Source organism: Embiotoca jacksoni, unplaced genomic scaffold (genome assembly GCF_022577435.1).
Source record: "Embiotoca jacksoni isolate LCO1_2020_lvr unplaced genomic scaffold, fEmbJac1.0.p SCAF_37, whole genome shotgun sequence".
NCBI classification, from domain to species: Eukaryota; Metazoa; Chordata; class Actinopteri; family Embiotocidae; genus Embiotoca; species Embiotoca jacksoni.
This window is the reverse complement of record NW_027185389.1, coordinates 1,033,122-1,053,886: the sequence shown is the minus strand read 5'-3', so window position 1 is coordinate 1,053,886 and position 20,765 is coordinate 1,033,122. Positions and strand designations below refer to the sequence as shown.

Below are 20,765 nucleotides of genomic sequence, written 5' to 3'. Positions count from 1 at the left end.
CACTCATGACAGCACGGCAGTAGCATACAAATCAGACGAGTAGAGGGCAAAAAAAACAAAACAAAAAACAAAAAAAAAGACACTTGCAAGCAAAGGACAGGTAGGCAAAAAGCAGTAAGCAGACCCGTAGACACTCCACGAGCACACAACCGATTCGGTAAATGACAACAGGATCTGAGAGGTGGCCGATGTGACAGTTTGAACCCTCATATGACTCATAACTAAGAGAAACACTGCCGCCCTCCATCCATTCATTCTCTATAACCCTATGAGTAGGTGGCCAATTACCACAAACAAACAGCTGACTTTTGAACCCAGTTTTTAGAGTGAATCTTTCAGTTTTTCTGTATTAAATTGCCTCAATAATCAACTGTTATTAGTTGATTTGTTTATAAGAAGCAGTTTTCTGTTGTGTATTTTTTTTTCTCCACCACTTCAGGTCCCTTCAACCTCCCTTCTTCCCACTCACAGCCAGACATTATGTGATGTCTCCACGGCGCCTGTGACAGGTGACCTAGACATTCCTCCCGAGCTCTGACACTGCTAAGTGTAAATCAGGCAGCAGAAACTCTGGGATTATTTCAGTATTGTTATTATGCGCTGTATCGTGGATGCAGCGAGGAAGAGAAAAGACAGAGGGAGAGAGAGGGAGAGGAGGCTGTGTGATGTGTGCTCTGCCCCTGTGGGAGGATATATATGTGTGTGGGTGTCCAGTAGCGCTCTCAGTCCTGCCGGTTGTGTAACCAGCGATGGAAGTCATAGACGAGGGATGGGGTGGTTGTGTGGGAGGGATGTGTCATCCCCATCACTCCCAGGTCGTGTCAGCTGTGGAAGCGTTGGACTTCAGAGGGGCCGTGGTGTGTTGCTGCCGCAGCCGGCAGAGGCTATATTTGTCCTCTCCGTTGCTTTGTCTAAAGCAGCGTGTTGTAAAAGACATGAAACGCGGCGTCTTTGTGTGGGCCTCGTGGAAAAAAACAACAACGCTGCGTGTCCAAAGATCATGTAAATAACTCCTGAGCAACACTGACGCTGGCAACCTTTTTAATTGCAGCTCGCAGGGAAGGTACACGCAGTTATTTGCGCAATAAGTGACTTCTCACTTTCCAGCCATGTAGGTTAAACTGCCATCAAATGCTCCTCATTAGTCCGTCTGACTGGGAGTGTCGTCTGGGCACGGCCTTACTGACTGAATTACATCTTTGTTATGTAAACAAAGAATTATAATATCACATAATATATACACACAAAGGTTAATGTTAGCTGAATGTACTTTTTTTTTAGTCGAACAACAGTCGTTTCAACAATCAGCATTTTCTGGGCATCAACGCACCGAAGTACTGACACCACCAGGTAGGAATATGTGCAAATGTATTAACAGTAACACAAATAGATAGATAGATAGATAGATAGATAGATAGATAGATAGATAGATAGATAGATAGATAGATAGATAGATAGATAGATAGATAGATAGATAGATAGATAGATAGATAGACAGACAGACGCTAAAAGCAATAGAAATGAAAGAACACGAATAGAGGCAGTAAAAACATATAATATAAAAAAATGGAAAAATGCACAGTATGTACAAATGAAATAGAATAAAATAAAATTAAACAACAGTGCAACAGTTTTAATAGTGTAGAGCAGATTTGGCCAGAGGTGAGCTGTTGTAAAGTCTTATTGCAATTGACAGGAATGATCTCCTGGATCAACGGGAAATAACAACGGGATGGGTTTTTGATTGAAAATATGACAACACCTGCATCTCCCACAGGAGAAATGGGAGGAGCTTTGAACTCAAACTAACAGTGTTTTGTAGAGGCGGAAGAAAGATTTAATGGAATTACAATAACCCGGTTCCACGAGGACAGAAGTCCAACAACAAAACACCACTCGGGTTCAGATCAGGCCGTCCCTTCCAATCACCTTCCTCCACGTTTCTCCATTGTCACCCACATGACCGTTGAAGTCCCCCAGAAAATGTACAGAGTCCCCACGTGGTGATCTTTCACCTCCCGCACCGAGTCCAGCTGTTTCCCCACCGGTGAGATCTCTTTCCATAAACCCGGAACTAGGTTGGCACATCCAGCCTGCTGATAAGGCACATCCTGCAGATGGTGGCGCCGCAGGGTGGCGGCTCCGTGTCGATTCTGTGGGCGGTGCCCTGTGGGCCAAGACCGAGCCATCAGTCGCTCACCGGTGAGCTCACCTTCCAGGTCCGGCTCCACGGAGGTGCTACGGTTTCCCTAATATGGGCCAAATACCACCAAAGATTGCCTTCAGTCTGGGTGTTTTGAACTGGTAGGAAACCCCAGAACCTGCTGGAGGGATTATACATTTCATCTGGCCGGGGAGCACTTTGGGATCCAACAGGAGGAACGGGAAAACGTTCCTGGGTAGGAGAATGTCTCGGATAACTAGGGAGGTCCATCTGGGGTAGATAAACAGTGGAAAATATATACATGGATGGATGGATGGATGGATGGATGGATGGATAATATCCCCCACAGTTTTGGATGTTTTGATAAAAATGTGTAAATCCTGTTTCGTACCAGAACCTCGAGACGCTGAAGACCACGTGCACCATGCTGGAGGAGCAGGTCCTGGAGCTGGAGACCCTGAACGACGAGCTGCTGGAGAAGGAGAGGCAGTGGGAAGCCTGGAGGGCGACACTGGAGGACGAGAAGAACCAGGCGGAGAGGAGGACCAGGGAGATCCAGAGGATGCTGGACACCGAGAAACAGAACAGGTGACACACGGACACACCGTTAGTACAGCAGCGACTAAACTGCTCAATAAGTAGACATCAAGTTTGCCTTTTAGTTTTAGATCCATTTGGTCTTTTATTTGTTGTTTACTATAAATAACGAGACAAGCATCTGGCTTACAGCATGTCAACATGCTTTCAGTGCACCTGTGGTTGATTAATATTAGTTATCTTTCGTAGCATGAGTCAGACACTCACGCCTGCCACTCAGAGAACCGAGGTTACGTAAATAACCTAAAGTTACTTTATCCATAATGCACAGTCCAAAGTTACATTTTAAGAAAAGCTCTCTTTTTCTTTTTTTTGCTATAAATGTTTCTGTTGCTGTCGGTGCTGGATCTGGTTCTCTCCGCCTACACACGCCGAACGCAACAAGTTTTAGGCATATTCTCTTGGGTTTGTCGAAAAGCTATTGAGTGTGAAATCATTTTAGTTGATGTAGGCAGGGCAGCGCGATGAAAACTGGGAACACTAAAAACACAAAACAGGGTTTTTAACGCTGCGTCTTCCTTCCTGAACCACAAAACCTTCATCCTTAAAAAGACAACAACAAAAAAAAAGACTCCACGAGTGTAGAACTGCGAGAATGCACACACTGGTACACGGAAGTGACTATTTCATTTAGATATGAACTGTATGTCGGGTTTCAAGAAGCCTGTAGAAACATGACACATGAACCGGAGGAGCGCGTCCTTCAATAAGAGGTGTAAACAAAGGTTGTCCGTACGCCGCAGGCTTCGTTCAGAGCAGCGCAGCTCCGAGTCGCGTCAGGCCGTCGAACAGGCCGTGAAGGAGCACAAGGCCGAGATCCTGGCCCTGCAGCAGGCCCTCAAAGACCAGAAAATCAAAGCCGAGAGCCTCGCAGACACCGTAAGCCGCTCCCGACCGAGTATCTTCCATTTTTGTCCGGCGTAGCAGATGTCCCGGGCTAAAAACAAAACCCCCAAAAAAACTCCTCTTCCTGCTGCTCTCCTTCCTCAGCTGAACGACCTGGAGAAGAAGCACGCCATGCTGGAGATGAACGCCCGCAGTCTGCAGCAGAAGCTGGAGAGCGAGAGGGATCTGAAGCAGAGGCTGCTGGAGGAGGTGCGGAATTTTTCACACGTTTAAAATGCTTTTCTTTCTGCTTTATTTCACCGCGTGTTTTTTTTTTTTTTTTTTTTTTTTATGGTTTGCTTCTATGACTAATCCCTCAGAATCAAACCGGATTTTGTGTTCGCAAAGTCACCGTCGTAACAAAATGTCAAGCCGCGCCGAGAGGTTCGGCCTGGCGCGATCGGTTGTAAGACGGCAAAGCGGCAAAGTCACAGCGTCCCGTCGGTTGTGTCACAGCTGTTTCCTTTTTTCTTTTTTTTTCTGGCAGCAAGAGAAACTGCAGCAGCAGATGGACGCCCAGAAGACCCACATCTTCCGTCTGACCCAGGGGCTGCAGGACGCTCTGGACCAGACGGACCTGCTGAAAACCGAGCGGACCGAGCTGGAGTACCAGCTGGAGAACATCCAGGTGCTGCTACAAACACACACACACACACACACACACACACAGAACATCTACTACTGTACAAAAAAAACAAAAACAACAACACATACACAGAGATTATGACGTGGCTGAGTTCTCAGTCGCTGCAGGCGCATGTTCACTTTACTTGGACTGGGAGCAAATCTTTCTGTCATTTTCAGTCTTGTTTCCCACCCAGCTCCCCCCTCCCCTCCCCTCCTCCCCCCCCTCACACACACACACACACACACACACACACACACACACACACACACACACACACACACACACACACACACACACACACACACACACGCTGCTCTTTCTGTCTCTCTGTCACCCCCTCTCTGTGCGAATTGAAGTACTTGAGGAGAAATTCATGGCAGTAGTGATGTTCACTTAGCTCCACCTGCAGGCTGCGTACTCTCACGAGAAGGTGAAAATGGAGGGGACCATCACGCAGCAGACCAAGCTCATCGACTTCCTGCAGGCCCAGGCCCACGGCGGCTCCAAGAAGAAGAAGGTCGGCACGCGTTAAATGTCAAACTGGATTCATTCATAATGTGTTGTTCTTACGCCGGGGCTGCATGTTTAGGGAGAAAGACAAGACCAAAAAAAACGTAACGTGACAAGTTTTTTCGTCGTGAGACAAAAAGACTGTCGACAATTTTAATAAATTATTGTAGTCAATTGTGTATTGACTTAAAATGATTGACTTAAAATGATAGAATTTTTATAATTATTTTCTTTTGAGAGAGGGGATCATTTCCACTTATGTCGTGCTAAGTGAGTAAAATAAGTGAGATCTTCACATACAGTTTATAGAAAAAATACTAATGATATCTGGGGTTGACATTTTAATAACAATAATAATAATAATACATTTTATTTTTCAAGCCCCTTTCAAAACCAAGGTTATATCATATATCCGTCTCCATGTCCGTCAGGGTCTGTTCGGGCGTCGCCGGGAGGACCTGCTGGCTGCCATGGCGGCTCAGGCTCAGGCCCAGGCCCAGGGTCAGGGTCAGGGTCAGGGTCAAAGTCAGAGTCAGAGTCAGGGACAGGTGTCCCCCGTCCCCCCCATCCAGCCGGTGCCTCTGCAGTACAGCGACATGAAGTCGGCCCTGGACAAGGAGCGCTCTCGATGCACCGAGCTGGAGGAGGCGCTGCAGAAAATGAGGGCGGAGCTGCGATCTCTGAGAGAAGAAGGTGAGGCCGCTCTTTGGTAATTTACTCCCTTAAGAAAACGTCCCTTTTTCCTTCTGTTTCATTCACACAGTAGCGGTAGAAACGTGGACTGAAATGTATTTATTGTTCAACTATAGTATGTGACTCACTTTATCCTGTTTGAACAACTGGAAACTTTTTTCACTGCCCTCCAGGAAATCTTGCAATGTCTGCAAAACGTGCGGGATCTCGCAATTTTTTTTTTTTAATTCCCGCAATTCTTCCGCAAACAAGGTCGTCAACAGAAGCTCTGCTGAAAGTATTAACGGCGTTAAGTACGTCTTTTCAGACAAAACTCGCTTTATTAACACAAAATAAGTCTCCACTTGCAATCTATTAATTCCTGCAATTTTTCCTCAAAAAACTCACTTAAAACTCAGCAAGTTTAAGTCAATTCAAGAGAAAACGTGCTGCGAAATCAACAATTTTTTTTATCGCAACAATCACAACAAACTCGATCATAATCATAAATAAGACAAATTTAGGACAAATCTCATCAATTTAAAAAATTTTTTTTTTTATTATTATTATTATTTTTTTTGCCACACAGCGCTGCAGTATAAAGATCTCAGCGGCTCCACTAACCCGGCCGCGGCCCGGCAGCAGATAATCATGTCCGCCATGGTGAAGTCTCCGGAGCACCAGCAGGGCCCGACCAGCCTGGTGCCCTCCAACTCCGGACGCAGGAAGGACACGCCGACGCCTGAAGGTGAGTCCGACGGTGACGTTTGCGGTCGGGCGACTTCTTTTATCTCCGGTGAACACATGCGAGCTCACGGCTTCCTACCTGACACACACACACACACACATTCATATTATCTAACTTTCAAAGGATTGATTCATGAAGCTCTTACTCTCTCATTACTCTTTCTCACACACCTTTCAGATAGAAGGAGGGTCACTTTTGAACGTAAGTTGTCCAAACTCGCGCTCCCTGCAGTTTGGTCTCTTATCTCTCTTCTCCCCCTTTTTTTGCCGCATCCACATCCCCTTGTCCAAAGGCCAGATTTTAAAAGCTCTGCACTTTTTTTCACGAAATGACGCGTCCCACCAGGGTTTGCGTCGGGTGAGGCTGAAGCATCTCCAGTGCACAGCTTTAGAAATCTGAAGCATTTCTTTTTCGTTTTTTTTTTTTTTTTTTTTCTCCTCTTGGTTGCTGAAGCTCCGTCAATCTGATTTGCGGACGTCCCTGCTCGGCTCTTCCGCCTTTACTCCAACCCCGGCTGAACTCCACATCATAGACGGACCCTCTGTGTATGATGTGCGGTCCCGAATGACAAACTCACCGCACCGACCTTTCCAACCCGCACTCTGAAACTGAAGGCGTCGTCCAGTCGTCTTCTCACAGAGGATGTCGAGGTCACGGCGACGCGGGTGAAGACCCGTTGTCATGGTGAACCTCGTCGCCGTTCTTCGGAAGGAAATCTGGGGATTGTGACGGCGACAGGAAGAACGCAATAAGCCCAAAATAGGAAATTCGAGAGCAAGAAAATATAATTATTGTAATTATCTAACACACTCGGGAAACTGAGACGTTTATTTTATCGTTTAGAGCTGCGGAAAAACCCATAAATTATCAATAGCTATCAAATTTGTTTGCGGGTTTCCTTTAATCAGAAGATCCACAAGCAGATTTTTGTGTTTGAAGGCTTTAAACATGATTTCCAAATGTGTATCGTGTCGACAACAAATCTTTAGATGACCCAGAAAATGGAGACTTTACACCTTAACCGTGCAGAATATATATTTTTTTCTGCTACGTTATCAGCCAGTGAGTAAGAAGACTAAATTATTGTGATTGTTCCGATTATAGATTCGATGATGTAACGTGTGAACGGAGGTTTTTACCTCTCTGTCGCCGGTTATATTCATGGTGGCTTTAAACCAGGAGCGCACGGCAGCAGATACACAGGAGGAGAAGCAAACTTTATCAACTCCAAATCAATGATAACAATGCTTGTTATTATCACAAAAAACTATTACGCCACAATTGGTCTCCTTATATAATGTTTTATTACTGGTTTAATATATCTATATGTCACCATCTGGAGTTTATGAACATCGTTTGTTTCGTATCGAAACGCAAAATAAACCAAAAGTCTAAAGCCGCGGAAGAGTCGAACCATTAATGAGTCCAAGAGTTTGTGAAGCGATTCTAATGACTTTTTTGCAGCTTATACATGACTGTCAATCACAAATTCATTATTCTAAATATTAAGAAAATAATCGAAGGTCATTACAAACAAGTTCTTGGGATGGTGACGTCTCTGAAAATGAAATTCAGCACAATTAAAAAAAAAAAAATGTCGATTTTGATTACTTTTTTCCTCTTCACATGATTCATATTGTTTATTTGGTATTGGCCACATACACAAGTCATTACGAGTTATTGTTATTGCGTAAGTCCACATCGGTGCATCTTGAACAGACAACACATTACTGGACGCACCGCCGACTGGACGACGTCTTTAAAACGCAGCGGCGAGCCGTCCGAAGCCAAAAGGGATTGATTTTTATTTTTTTTTATCTCTGTTCTTTTCCCAAGCATTTCTGTCCTCGGACTTTTACTTGCATTACGCATCGTGCTAAACATCGTACCGCTCTTTTGGAAAGGCTTCTTTTTTTTTTTTTTTTTTTTTTCCCTTCTGTCAAAACTGATTTACCGTGAGATTCTCCCGGCATGGTGCACTGAGGTTTTATTCTTTGCAGTGTGTGGATGTTACCCGGCGGGAGCGAGACGCGCCGTCGCCGTGCGGCCGCCCGCCCCTCACTGTTTGTTCCCCGACTGTATTCAGAGTACAGCCGTCGCCTGAAGGACAGTCAGAGGGACAGGGAGAGGGAGAGAGAGCGCGTGGTGCACCACAACACCCCGCACCGCTTCACGGTGGGACTCAACATGAGGGCCGCCAAGTGCACCGTGTGCCTGGATACGGTGCACTTCGGTCGCCAAGCGGCCACCTGCCTCGGTGAGTCCCGGATGTGCGACCCTCGCGGAGACCGACGCCGGTCTGCATTTCGTTTCTTGCCCCGTCCGCAAAAAAGTTCTGGCCTTTCCTTCGTTTCTTTTTGTCGTGTCCTCTGCTTGCACCGAGAGCATCGTGGGTCATTTTAACAGGACGTAGGTGAGACCGTGATCGCAGACCGTCTGTTTTGCAAAGCTTTGTCACTTTTTTTTGTAATTTCAATAAAAGATTAAATAAAAGTTTAAAACTCAAATATTTCTGTGATGTGCAGCATGATTATTAACACAGGAATGAATCACATATCGTTTAATATCAGGTAAAGGCTTTACAAATATTTTTTTTCTCCGCTTGCAATCTTTTCTAATTCCAGCAATTTGAGTACAAAAAAAACCCTCTCAAAACTCTGTAAATTACATTAAAATCTTTTGAAAAGTATATATTATTTAATCTTTTAAATCTTTATCCATAAAGAAACAGGAATTTAACTCTCTATATTAATGATTTTGAGATGTTTATGGATCACCAGAATAAGTCGATTTTTTTTTTTTTTTTTTTTCACGCTGGAGTGAAACGACGACTGCGAATGCTCCGAAAACTTAAAACAAAGTGAGAGTTTTTTTACACTTCATCACACTTCCCGGTCGAGCTCGCTAAGCTTTTGTTCTTGTTTCTCCTCAGAGTGTCACGCCTTGTGCCATCCCAAATGCTCGCCCTGCCTTCCGGCCACGTGCGGCATGTCCAGCGACTGCTCCCTGCATCTGTCCGAGGGCCCGTGTCGAGACAAAGGCAGCTCTCCGGGCCAGTCGCTCAAAGAGGCCAGCGGCCACATGCACCTGGAGGGCTGGATGAAGCAGCCCAGGTTAGCCAACGGACCACGCCGGGACCGTTTCCTCTTCGGTGTATATAAACGCATCGGCCGGTCACTTGCTCCAAAAAAGGAGTCCAGCAGTATTGAAGTCGTTCTGGAGGCACCGCACTAACACGCTCCTGTCCGTCACACCCGTCGGCGCGTTATCGCTGTATTACGTCCCGGCGGTTAGGCGGCCTTCGTGACAAAAAAAAAAAAACCGTTGGGAGACTTTTTTGGTCATCGGTGCCTCACGGTGACTTTGTGCGTTTTGCAGGAACGGGAAGCGCGGCCAGGGCTGGGAGAGAAAGTACATGGTCCTGGACGGGACTAAAGTGTCCATCTACGAGATCGAGCCCCGAGAAGGTTGCATTTCCACACGTGTGCATTTCGATGAATAAGTCCAAAAAAAAATAAATGATAATAATAAAACAACGGCCGGGGAAACTAGCCGCTGATCTTGGGTTTTTTTTTTTTTGCGTTGCGTTGTTCCTCAGAGGCGGCGAAGCCCCTGGATGAGTTCGACTTGTGTCTGTCGGACGGAGAGGTGGTGGTCCACGGAGCGGTCGGAGCGTCGGAGCTGCCCAACACGGCCAAGTCAGGTAAACACAGACGTTACAGTCACGCGCTTAAATACGGGAAAAAAAACAAAAAAACAACCCGTTTTAACCTGTTTCCTCACCTCAGTCTGTGACTTTCTGACAGAACAGCCTTCACACTGTGGTTTCTGTTTCTAATATAATAAATATAAACAGAATGCAATGATTCATGTTGAACCCACATTTAACTGCAAATAGACCAAAGACAACATCTCAAATGTTGAAACGGAGAAATGGTATTGTTTTATGAAAAGTGAATGCTCTTTTTGAATTTGATGGCAGCAGCACGTCTCCAAAAAAACAACAACAACAACAAAAAAGAACGTCGGGACGCGTTTACCGCTGTTTGGCGTCGCTTCTTCTTTTTACAGCACTCTGTAAACGGGGGACCGAGGAGACCCGTTGCCGGAGTTTTGAAAGTGAAATGTGGTCCCGTTCCTGCCCGATTTAGGATTTCAGCTTCTCAACAGTTCAGCGTCTCCTTTGTCGTATTTTTTCATTTCACGACGCAGCAAATTTTTTCAAATGGGTGACATGTCTGGACTGCACGCTGTTGGCGTACACGCACAATGAGCTTTTTTGCTGAAGTAAGCAAAGCCCCTCCCCTCAGAAAGACGTCATCTAGATGCGCTGATCCAAAAACCCAATAATGTTACTGATCTATTGCCAGTTAACCTAATTAGTCTTTTTTATTTTTTTTTATCTTTGGTCTGAGACATGTTGCTGGCAAATTCAAAATGTGTTTTTCATAAAACAAAATTTCTCCATTTCAACATCCGGTACGTTGTCTTTGGTCTATTTGCCGTTAAATATGGGTTTATTTAATTTGCCAATCGTTGCATTTTGTTTTTGTTTACATTTTACGCAGCGTCCTAACTTTGTTTTTTTGGGGGGAAACGGGGTCGTTCAAGACTTTTTATTTATTTTATACTTATTAAAATAAATGTCATGGATCAATAACATACGACCTCGGCCTGAACTGACTTTGCCCCCCCCCCCCCTCGCTGCAGACGTCCCCTACGTCCTGAAGCTGGAGTCACGCTGTCACGCCCCCTGCTGGCCCGGTCAGTCCATTTACTTCATGGCTCCCAGCTTCCCGGACAAACAGCGCTGGGTGGCCGTGATGGACTCGGTGGTGGCCGGGGGTCGGGCCTCGCGGGAGAAGGCCGAGGCTGACGCAGTGAGTATCGAGACGGAAACACGCTCGCGTCGGAAACCACGGTGATGTGTGACCGCGCTCGTAAAAAAACAACAACAACAACAACAACAACAACAAAAACCCGTGATGCTCAGCTGTGGTGGGGGTTTATTCACGAGGATCAGATTTTAACCCTCTGTAGTCCTTTTTTATTAAAACTCTAAAGTTTACTGGATATCCCCCGCCCCCCCCCTCCCCCCCTCCTCCCCTCGTCCCCCCTCCGAGTTTCACTTCTACGTGTCGTTAACTGTCCCTTCTTTCTCTCCTCTCTCTTTGTCTTCTCTCGCTCCCCGTCCGTCCGTTGCTTCTGTCCATCACGCCGCGCTGTTTGTCCCGGTATACGGGCACGCTTTGGGGGTTGATTCCATCGGGTCTCATTGTTACACATTTAGGCTGCTGTGTCCAAAAGACAAACGGTTCTGACTCCTCTGGTCCAGGTAAAGAGTTACGGAGATGTGGACACACACTGACACACACACACACACACACACACACACACACACACACACACACACACACACACACACACACACACACACACACACACACACACTGCACATCCCTCACGAGGCACGCAGTAGTGCATGTGTCTGTCATCGTTGTTGGTTGGTCATCTGCCCCCCCCCCCCCCCCACCACCACCACCACCCCCCCTCCTCACCTGCTCACTTTTCACTCTCCTCTGCTTCATCCTGTAAAAACTCGTGTTGACGGCAAATTGAATATTTCCTCCTCGTCTGTCGGTGTCACCAAGATGTGTCCGAGGATCAGACTTGAGTTTTCTTTTTGTTTTTTTCTTTTTCTTTAACCTGCTCGTGTACTCCTCTGTGTTTTTTTTTTTTTTAACCCCCCCCCCCCCTTCCCTCTCCCCCCCCCCCCCTCCCCCTACTCCCCCTTTTTCTGCACACTCTTCTGACACCCGGGACTCGAGTCACTCGACTTTCGACTCGTCTCAGAGACACAAGTCCCAAACTGGGTCGCGTAGAGTTGGGTTACATTTACAGTGTTGAAGACGTAGAGACGTGTGACGGCGTTGAGGACGGAGCGGCTGCAGGTGATGGACGGATGGACGACCTGTAGGAGACATCACGCATCATTTGATTTGAATGTTTTCATGCTCAGTTTCTCAAAAACGTGTACGTTTATGTGAGCAAGTTGAGACTGATTGACAAAATCAATCAGTCAATCAATCAATCTTTATTTCTATGGCACAGTTCTGAGCGCTCGACAGATGATTGACAGGCCGATAATGAGACGGACAGCTGCAGACCAGAAAAATAAAACAAGATTTAAGAATAATTTAAAGACAAAATCAATATGATGGAAGTGAACCCACCAAAATTTAATTTATTATTAAAAACTTTCTCTACTAATTAAATATTTTATACTGTAGTCTCAGTTATGATTTATTCTATTTCTGTTGATTATGTGAGTAAATTACTATATCAGGTGGAGTTCTTCATCAGTTTGTGTTGTCGCTCATGAGGAACTCAAAATTCAACTGTTGCAACTGTCACGATCCTCATTCATGTTTTAAGACGCTTCAAATTATGATTTTAGTACAAAACACAGAAACGTTTGTGGACTTTGACCTTTGACCTATTGATAATAAAAGAAAACCTTTATTCTAACGCTAAATGAAAAGTGTGTGTGTGTGGTTGACGGGTCAAAAAGGACTCGGAACGACTTGGAACCGGACTCGTGACTTGGTCCCCCCCCCGCCCCCCCACCCCCTCCACCCCACCGTGAACCTGCACCCGGTCCTGCAGCCATCCAGACACCACCCCCCACTCCCCTCCCTCTCCGTCCCGCTCCTCTGCTGCCCCCCCCCCCTCCCTCCCCTCTAACCCCCCCTTGGTCACGTCCCGAGCTGAGATCCCCCCCCTTTCGGTTTCTCTTCTTCTGCTCTTCCAGAAGCTGCTGGGGAACTCTCTCCTGAAGCTGGAGGGAGACGACCGGCTGGACATCAACTGCACGCTTCCTCTCACAGATCAGGTGCCGCTCACACTTCACCAGTGGGGTGGGGGGGGGGGGTCTGAAAACGTCGACCGCCTCCGACCTGAATAATGATTGGTGTGTTTGTTGCGTCGGCAGATCGTCCTGGTGGGCTCCGAGGAGGGACTGTACGCCCTGAACGTCATCAAGAACTCCCTGACTCACATCCCGGGCCTCGGATCGGTCTTCCAGATCCACATCATCAAGGAGCAGGAGAAGCTGCTGATGATCGTCGGTAAACAACCTCCAGCGTTTATTGTCCTTTCACAGCAGACGGTCGATATTCACGGAGACGCAGGATTTCAGTCTCGACTTGTAGTTCATTCGGAGTTTCGTGAAACTTGTGAATACAATAATCTGGACCGCATGACGACTTTGATTCTGTCCTGTGCGTGCGTGTGTGTGTGTGTGTGTGTGTGTGTGTGTGTGTGTGTGTGTGTGTGTGTGTGTGTGTGTGTGTGTGCGCTGCAGGAGATGAGCGAGCTCTGTGTCTGCTGGAGATTAAGAGGGTGAAACAGTCTCTGTCTCAGTCCCACCTGCCGAGTCAGTCCGATCTGTCTCCCTACATCTTCGAGACGGTGAAAGGTTGCCACCTGTTCTCCGCCGGGCGAGTACGTCGTCCTCTCCTCTCCTCTCCTCTCCTCTCCTCTCCTCTCCTCTCCTCTCCTCTCCTCTCCTCTCCTCTCCCCTCCTCTCTCCTCTCCCCTCTCCTCTCCTCTCCTCTCCCCTCCTCTCCTCTCCTCTCCCCTCCTCTCCCCTCCTCTCCCCTCCTCTCCTCTCCTCTCCCCTCCCCTCCCCTCCTCTCCTCTCCTCTCCTCTCCTCTCCTCTCCTCTCCTCTCCTCTCCTCTCCTCTCCCCTCTCCTCTCCTCTCCCCTCCTCTCCCCTCCTCTCCTCTCCCCTCCTCTCCTCTCCTCTCCCCTCCTCTCCTCTCCTCTCCTCTCCTCTCCTCTCCCCTCCTCTCCTCTCCCCTCCTCTCCTCTCCTCTCCTCTCCTCTCCTCTCCTCTCCTCTCCCCTCCTCTCCCCTCCTCTCCTCTCCTCTCCTCTCCTCTCCTCTCCCCTCTCCTCTCCTCTCCTCCTCGGATGGCAAATATAAAAAAAACCCCGCTTGTTCTCTGTTTCTACAGATCGACAACGGTTCGTGTATTTGTGCTGCGATGCCGAACAAAATCACCATCCTGCGCTACAACGACAATCTTAACAAATACTGCATCCGTAAGGTGAGCGCCACCCGGTGGCCGCGGCACAACGCAACCTTACACAACACATCGAGGTGAAAGAGCGACATGATGTAGTAACTCCCGCGGGTCAGACAATTAAAGGGTGTTTAAAACTCTTTTCCAGACGGGGAACTTTTATCATTTTTTTTTTTTTTGCGCCGAGTCATGAAATATCAAGGACGTTATCATTTGTCAAAATGTGATATTTTCCATGTTTTGTTTTTTCATGTGTTTTCCGTATTTGCCCGAGTGCTTTCATCCTCGTACCATCGATAGATCTATGAAATATGGGAGGAGAAGCCGTCGCAGCAGCTCATAATGGTGCAGCAGATCGAAAAGTTTCGTCCTGAAATCACCGGAATAAAAATAACGTTTTGTTTTTTGTTGTTGTTGTTTTTTTGTCCGCTCAGCACGACAGCAGCTTGTTTTTTCTTCTCATTGTAGGCGACGGAGTTTCCGATGTTTTTGTTAACAAAAGTCGGGGAAAGGTCGGAGAGTTGAACATTTAAATAACAAAAGACGTAACGATGTCCAGAAGGCAGAAAATAACAAGAAAACAAATGAAGTTTTATCGACTTAAAGATTAAAAAAAAAACTATAAAACGGAGAAAACATTCTGATTCTCCGCTGATTTCTCAGGAAATTGAAACTCTGGAGCCGTGCAGCTGCATCCACCTGACCAGCTACAGCATCATCATCGGCACCAACAAGTTCTACGAGATTGAGATGAAGCAGTTCGTGCTCGAGGGTGAGTTCACCACAGCGAACTTCCTTTTCATTTCGTCGGCCCGAGTTCCCCTCCGAGCGGATCGTACGACGTCGGGGGAGATTTATTTTTTTATCTTCACCGGCGTCCGGTCGATCCTCCGTCGGGCGTCGGCCAATCACGGGAGGATATTTGAGTTGTTTTGTTTGTTTGTTTGTTTGACTCGTATCGTTCGGATTTTATTAAACCGCTTCGATCGTCTGCAGAGTTCCTGGACAAGAACGACGTGTCTCTGGCGTCGGCCGTGTTCGCGGCCTCGTCCCACAGCTTTCCCATCGCCATCATGCAGGTGGCCAGCAGTCTGCAGAAGGAGGAGTACCTGCTGTGTTTCCACGGTGAGCGTGGGACGACACGTCCGAGTGACCATATTTGTTACTCTGTAAATTCCAGTCGTAAATGTTCCAAATGTTTGCGGGACAGAGTTCGGGGTGTTCGTGGACACGTACGGACGACGAAGCCGCACCGAGGAAATCAAGTGGAGCCGCTTGCCGCTGTCTTTCGGTAAGTAAAACTCTCTCTTCTTTGCTTTTTATGTGTCAAGCAGCTTGTTGTTGTTGTTGTTTATTTGTCACATTGTGTATATATTGTGTCCCTGCAGCCTACAGAGAGCCCTACCTGTTTGTCACCTACTTCAACTCTCTGGATGTCATCGAGGTCCAGGGTCACGCGTCTCTGGGGTGAGACGGAGACCGAAACGCCTTCACGGCAAACTTTTTTTTTTTTTTAAACTCTCGGATGATTTTAGTTCGACCCCCCCCTCCCCTCCCTCCCCCCTTCTTTTGCTCTCCCAGGCCGACCCTGCTGGCCCACCTGGACATCCCGAGCCCCCGTTACCTGGGCCCGGCCATCTCCTCCGGGGCCATTTACCTCGCCTCGTCCTACCAGAACAAGCTGCGGGTCATCTGCTGTAAGGGGAGTCTGATCCGAGAGTCGGGGGAGCTGCAGAGGACCGGCTCCAGCCGAGGGTCAGCCAACTCGGTTTGCGTACAAATTGAAATTTAAACCACAACCCACCAGCTTATTTTGGACCCGTCAGGAAAACGGCGCCATCTGCTGTAAAGATTTAAAAGAAAAAAAACGTCCTGAGTCCCCCCCACCCTCCCTTCCCCCCCTCCTCCCCCTCCCCTTCCCCTCTGCTGTGTTTGTTTTCCCGCAGGAGTCCCAGCAAGCGTGGCCCGCCCACCTACACGGAGCACATCACCAAGCGTCTGACGTCGGGCCCCCGGCAGCCACGACGGGCTGCACCGGGAGCCGAGCACCCCGCACCGCTACCGGGAGGGACGCACCGAGTTCAGGAGGGACAAGTCTCCGGCCCGGCCGCTGGACCGGGAGAAGTCGCCCGGCAGGGTGCTGGACAGCCGCAGGGAGAGGTCCCCCGGGAGGTTCGGAGACAGCTCTCGACTCCACGCCGGGTCGGTCCGGACGCAGCTCGCCCCCGTCAACAAGGTAGGAAGCGGCGACTTCCTTCTTCCCGTCTCACTTTTAAAACCTCTCGTTTGTCTTCGCTGAGTCAGTAAAAAAAATTATTCCTCGTGTTTCACCTTCAGTTCGTACGAACCTGTTCGCGTTACGTCCGACTCCGGACGTCGCTCTCCGCGTCAGATCTTTGGTCCCGAACGCGTTTTTTTTATTTTTTTTTTGCCGATCGGTCCGTCGAACGGGCGTCGAGCATCGTGTCGTCCAAAATGTGAAACGAAAGACGTCCCCCCCCCCCCCCGTTTGACCTTTGACCTCTCTGGACTTGCAGGTTTGGGATCAGTCGTCGGTGTGAGTCCTGCCGTCGGCGACGCTCCTGACCGGAGGCCGAAGAAGAAGAACCCGCGGGGAAACCCCCAAAAACCACTCTGAGCGCAAGCACACACACACACACACACACACACGCACACACGCACACACACACACACACACACGCGCACACACACACACACACGCACACGCACACGCACACACACACACACACACACGCACACACACGCACACACACACACACACACACACACGCACACACACACACACACACGCGCACACACACACACACACACACACACACTGTTGCCTGTACATAGTTGCAGCCCTCGTTGTTACCGACACACCAACCTGCACTGGGAGACGTTCTCCTGCGACAATCTTCCTCCTCTTCGTCAGACGTCGTTGTTGTTGTTTTTTTCCCCTGCGGTCGATCGTCGGGCGTCGAGGAACCCTCGAAGAGAATCTACTTTATTACGCTCCGTCCCGGGTTTGTAAATATCATCGCCGTGTGAGTTTTTATAGATAACGGGAGGAACAGTCGGCCGGTGAAAGACATGTCTATTTTTTTTAAAACAAACGAGTTTGTAAAGACGTTTGCGGGCGAGATTCACGACGTCGCTGGTTTCAGAAGATGTTCGTCAACCTTTCGCTAGAATCTTCACAAAAAAACAAACAAAAAAAAAAGTGTTTCGTTTCGGGGTTTTTTTTTTTTGCTCGTCGTTTCTCAAAACTAAACGCGGATTTTTACTCTCGCGAGGTCGTGAAACAGGAAGCGATGCGAGGAGGCGATCGGATTCGGACATTCGTTACATCCACACACACACACACACACACATACACACACACACACACACACAAAACAACCTTACGGCCCTCTTCACTTTAAATAGCCTTTGATATTTATAATTGCATTTGATTGCTTTATCGAGCGTCGGGGCCATACTTTGTAAACTTTATTTTGTTTTTTTTGTTTTTTTGTGTTGTTTTTCTGGCAAACTGAACAGAAACATCGCAGCTCTGCCTCACGACCGCCTCCGCTTGCTCTTGTAGTCCGCTGCTGCTGATTATGGTACAGATTTGTCCCGTTTCTGTGCAGTGATATGAAGTCTAAGTAGCTGTCGGGGGAGGGTGGGGCGGGGCGGGGCGGGTGGAGGGCTTCACTTGTTGTTTCTTTAGGGGAGGGCGGTGGGGTGGGAGGGTGGGGTGGGGTGGGGGGCCGTAAGATCCGCCTCCATTCGTCACGTCTGTTTAGCATGACCGACTTAGCGCAGCACTCGTCGCTTTTTTATTTATTTATTTTTTTTTACTTCTCGATTCTTTCGGGGTTTTTTTTCTGTCGCTGGAGAAAAAAATAAATAAATAAAAACAATAATTTGCATTCAATAAGTAGACGTTGATGTTTTGACAGTTAAACTTTAAGATGTTTTTTTTTCTTGATTTTTAGAGATGTATACCAGTACATGCATTAAACATAATTGAAGTGTTTTCTCTGCGGTTTTTTTTTTTGTGTGTTTTCAGCCAAACAAAACAAAACAACAAACAAACAACGCCTCACATTAGGGTTTACCTACTTTATTGTTTTTTTTCCTTTTAAATTCTACAACAATGTAATGCTCTTTTTTTTTTTTTTTTTTTTAAAGTAAAATCCAACAAAACAAAATATTCAGACTGAACAAGGAGCACTTGTTGTTACAGGAAATTTGCTATGTACAGCTACACACTCCTCCGACAGATGTGAGAAGGTTCAAAGTGCTTCATCAAACAGAAAAGAGGAAAAAAAAAGAAAAGAAAAACCCCAAAAAACCTGAAAAAAAATTAAAAGGAGAAATCAAAACAAAAGCACGAGTGATCCCTTTGACAGAGACCCGTAATCATAATAAAACCACTTGGCACCAGTCTCCACCAAAAAGAGACACGCACACACTCATTCACACACACACACACACACACACACACACACACACACACACACACACACACACACACACACACACACACACACACACACACAGCCGTGACGCTCCGCAGCTTCAGCTTTGCTTCGATGCACTCGGTGGTGGCAGTGTCGACTTTCATGTCGTGTGCAAAAAAAAAAATAGCCTTTTTATTTATTTATCTTATTTTTTATTGCATTTTTTTTTTTTTTACTTTTCTTTTTCTTTTAAGACGATTCACATTCATGGATTGTTTGAACAAAGACGAGCTCGGTGCTCCGCGCGACGGCGGTGAGGAAAAAAAAAATCACGCCGCCGGCTGTCGGTGTGTCTGAGGGTGGGGGAGGGGGGGGGAAAGGGGCGGGGCGGTGAAAGGGGCGGGGCGGGGCCTCATAAAGGGACATTAAATATAATTTCATCGAAATATGAAATGTACTGAAATTACATCGTCTTTATCTGCGGGGGGGGGCGGGGGGAGGAGGAGGAGGAGCAAAACGATTCGTTCTTAAATTGGAGCTGTTAAAACAACCACGTGGTTGCTAAGCAACAGGGGCACACGTCAGTCCGCCAAACAGGAAGTGATCGGTGAAACCCGCCGCCGTCTGTTCGGAGAGCTCGGGTTTCATGAAGCCGATGGTCACAACAGAAATGATGGTTGCGTGTGTGTGTGTGTGTGTGTGTGTGTGTACAAAGCCGAGGTAGTGTTTGTAGATGGGTGTTTAATGGAGTCATGTTTAAGTGAGTGAGTTAAGGGGGCGGGGCTTGTTGTTTCGCACCACGCACGTCAGTGCATAGACGTCTCATCGACTACACACACACACACACACACACACACACACGTTTAACGCTCGACGACTCCTGATCGTGACATCATCATCATCATCATCATCATCTCCCACTGCGATTGGCTTAAATACGAAACGACACGTTCGCAACCATCTCTGAAACATTGATTATCCCCGCGGCAACTGAAATGTCTGGATCATCGACAGCGATTCAACAACACGACCTCAATAAATAAAAAAAAAATTAAAAAAAAATCCAAAATCCTGATCGCATTTCAAAAGGGGAAAAAAAAAAAAAAAAAAAAAAAAAAAAAAAAACCCACTGCAGCATCAAAACAGGACAACCTGCTTCTCTAGTTTAAAAAAAACAAAAAACGGAAACACACCTGTCGTCTTCAACAGGTCGCAAAATAGATGCTTTTTTTTTTTTTTTTTTTTTCAGCAATTAACAACATAAGAAAACAAAGAAGAAAAAAAACAACAACAAAAAAAAAAAAACCTCTTGGTGACTAATTAAGTGAGCCACTATTCAAGGATTCTATACATATTTCTTAAAATGCTAATATAGGTATCTGAATATATTATTTTCATTTATTTTACAAAAAAAATAAGTGTGTGTGTGTGTGTGTCGATGTGTGTGTGTGTGTATGTGTGTGTGTGTGTGCGTGTGCGCGAGGAGGTCACTGAATGGGGTCGCGAGGCAGAGCGGTCGTCTCCGTGGAGATTCCCCGTGCAGACTTTTGGGAGGAGGGGGCGGGGTTTCAGCGTCGCCTCGGAAACGAAGTGAGGATGCCCACCGGAGGACTGAAGACGTGACGGTTCCCAGAGCCTGCTGGGTGGAGGAGAATTAAAAAAATAATAAAAAAACAAAAACAAACTGGGGCTTGTTGTTGTTGTTGTGACGTCTCCGACTCGTCCTGCTGTAAGACTTTAACTGTTTACAAAAAAAATATAAATAAAAAAGTGAAACAGATTCACTGTGGTCAACAGAAGAACTGGAAAAAATATATGTTTTAAAAAATATCCCCAACTCGACCGTCAGCGTCTCCTGAATCTCGACCAATATTTTTGTTTCCTTTTTCTTTTTATATCTGCTGATTAAAAACAAAACAAAACAAAAAGTTGAGATTCAGTCCGTTAAAGGGTCAGTTCACCCAATAATCCAGAGTCACGCCGGGTCGGTTACCGGAAGCTTTTTATGTTTTTTTTTTGTTGT

The 20,765-nt window shown here is 46.9% G+C and overlaps 1 protein-coding gene across 1 annotated transcript in view; it reads left to right on the top strand.

Moving 5' to 3' along the window:
* LOC138208308 (citron Rho-interacting kinase) overlaps positions 1-17,956 on the top strand; it is a 47,025-nt gene extending 29,069 nt beyond the window's left edge. The window contains 26 exon segments of the mRNA XM_069166100.1: positions 2,559-2,752; positions 3,505-3,640; positions 3,752-3,856; positions 4,134-4,274; positions 4,672-4,791; positions 5,216-5,477; positions 6,046-6,204; positions 6,382-6,405; positions 8,291-8,461; positions 9,137-9,317; positions 9,583-9,671; positions 9,803-9,907; positions 10,915-11,084; positions 11,495-11,539; positions 13,016-13,096; positions 13,196-13,331; positions 13,568-13,707; positions 14,223-14,315; positions 14,955-15,063; positions 15,288-15,416; positions 15,502-15,582; positions 15,680-15,758; positions 15,873-16,046; positions 16,238-16,301; positions 16,303-16,527; positions 16,829-17,956. Coding sequence (XP_069022201.1) covers positions 2,559-2,752; positions 3,505-3,640; positions 3,752-3,856; positions 4,134-4,274; positions 4,672-4,791; positions 5,216-5,477; positions 6,046-6,204; positions 6,382-6,405; positions 8,291-8,461; positions 9,137-9,317; positions 9,583-9,671; positions 9,803-9,907; positions 10,915-11,084; positions 11,495-11,539; positions 13,016-13,096; positions 13,196-13,331; positions 13,568-13,707; positions 14,223-14,315; positions 14,955-15,063; positions 15,288-15,416; positions 15,502-15,582; positions 15,680-15,758; positions 15,873-16,046; positions 16,238-16,301; positions 16,303-16,527; positions 16,829-16,852 — 3,237 coding nt within the window. The 3' untranslated portion in view covers positions 16,853-17,956.
* Positions 17,957-20,765: the final 2,809 nt, after the last annotated feature.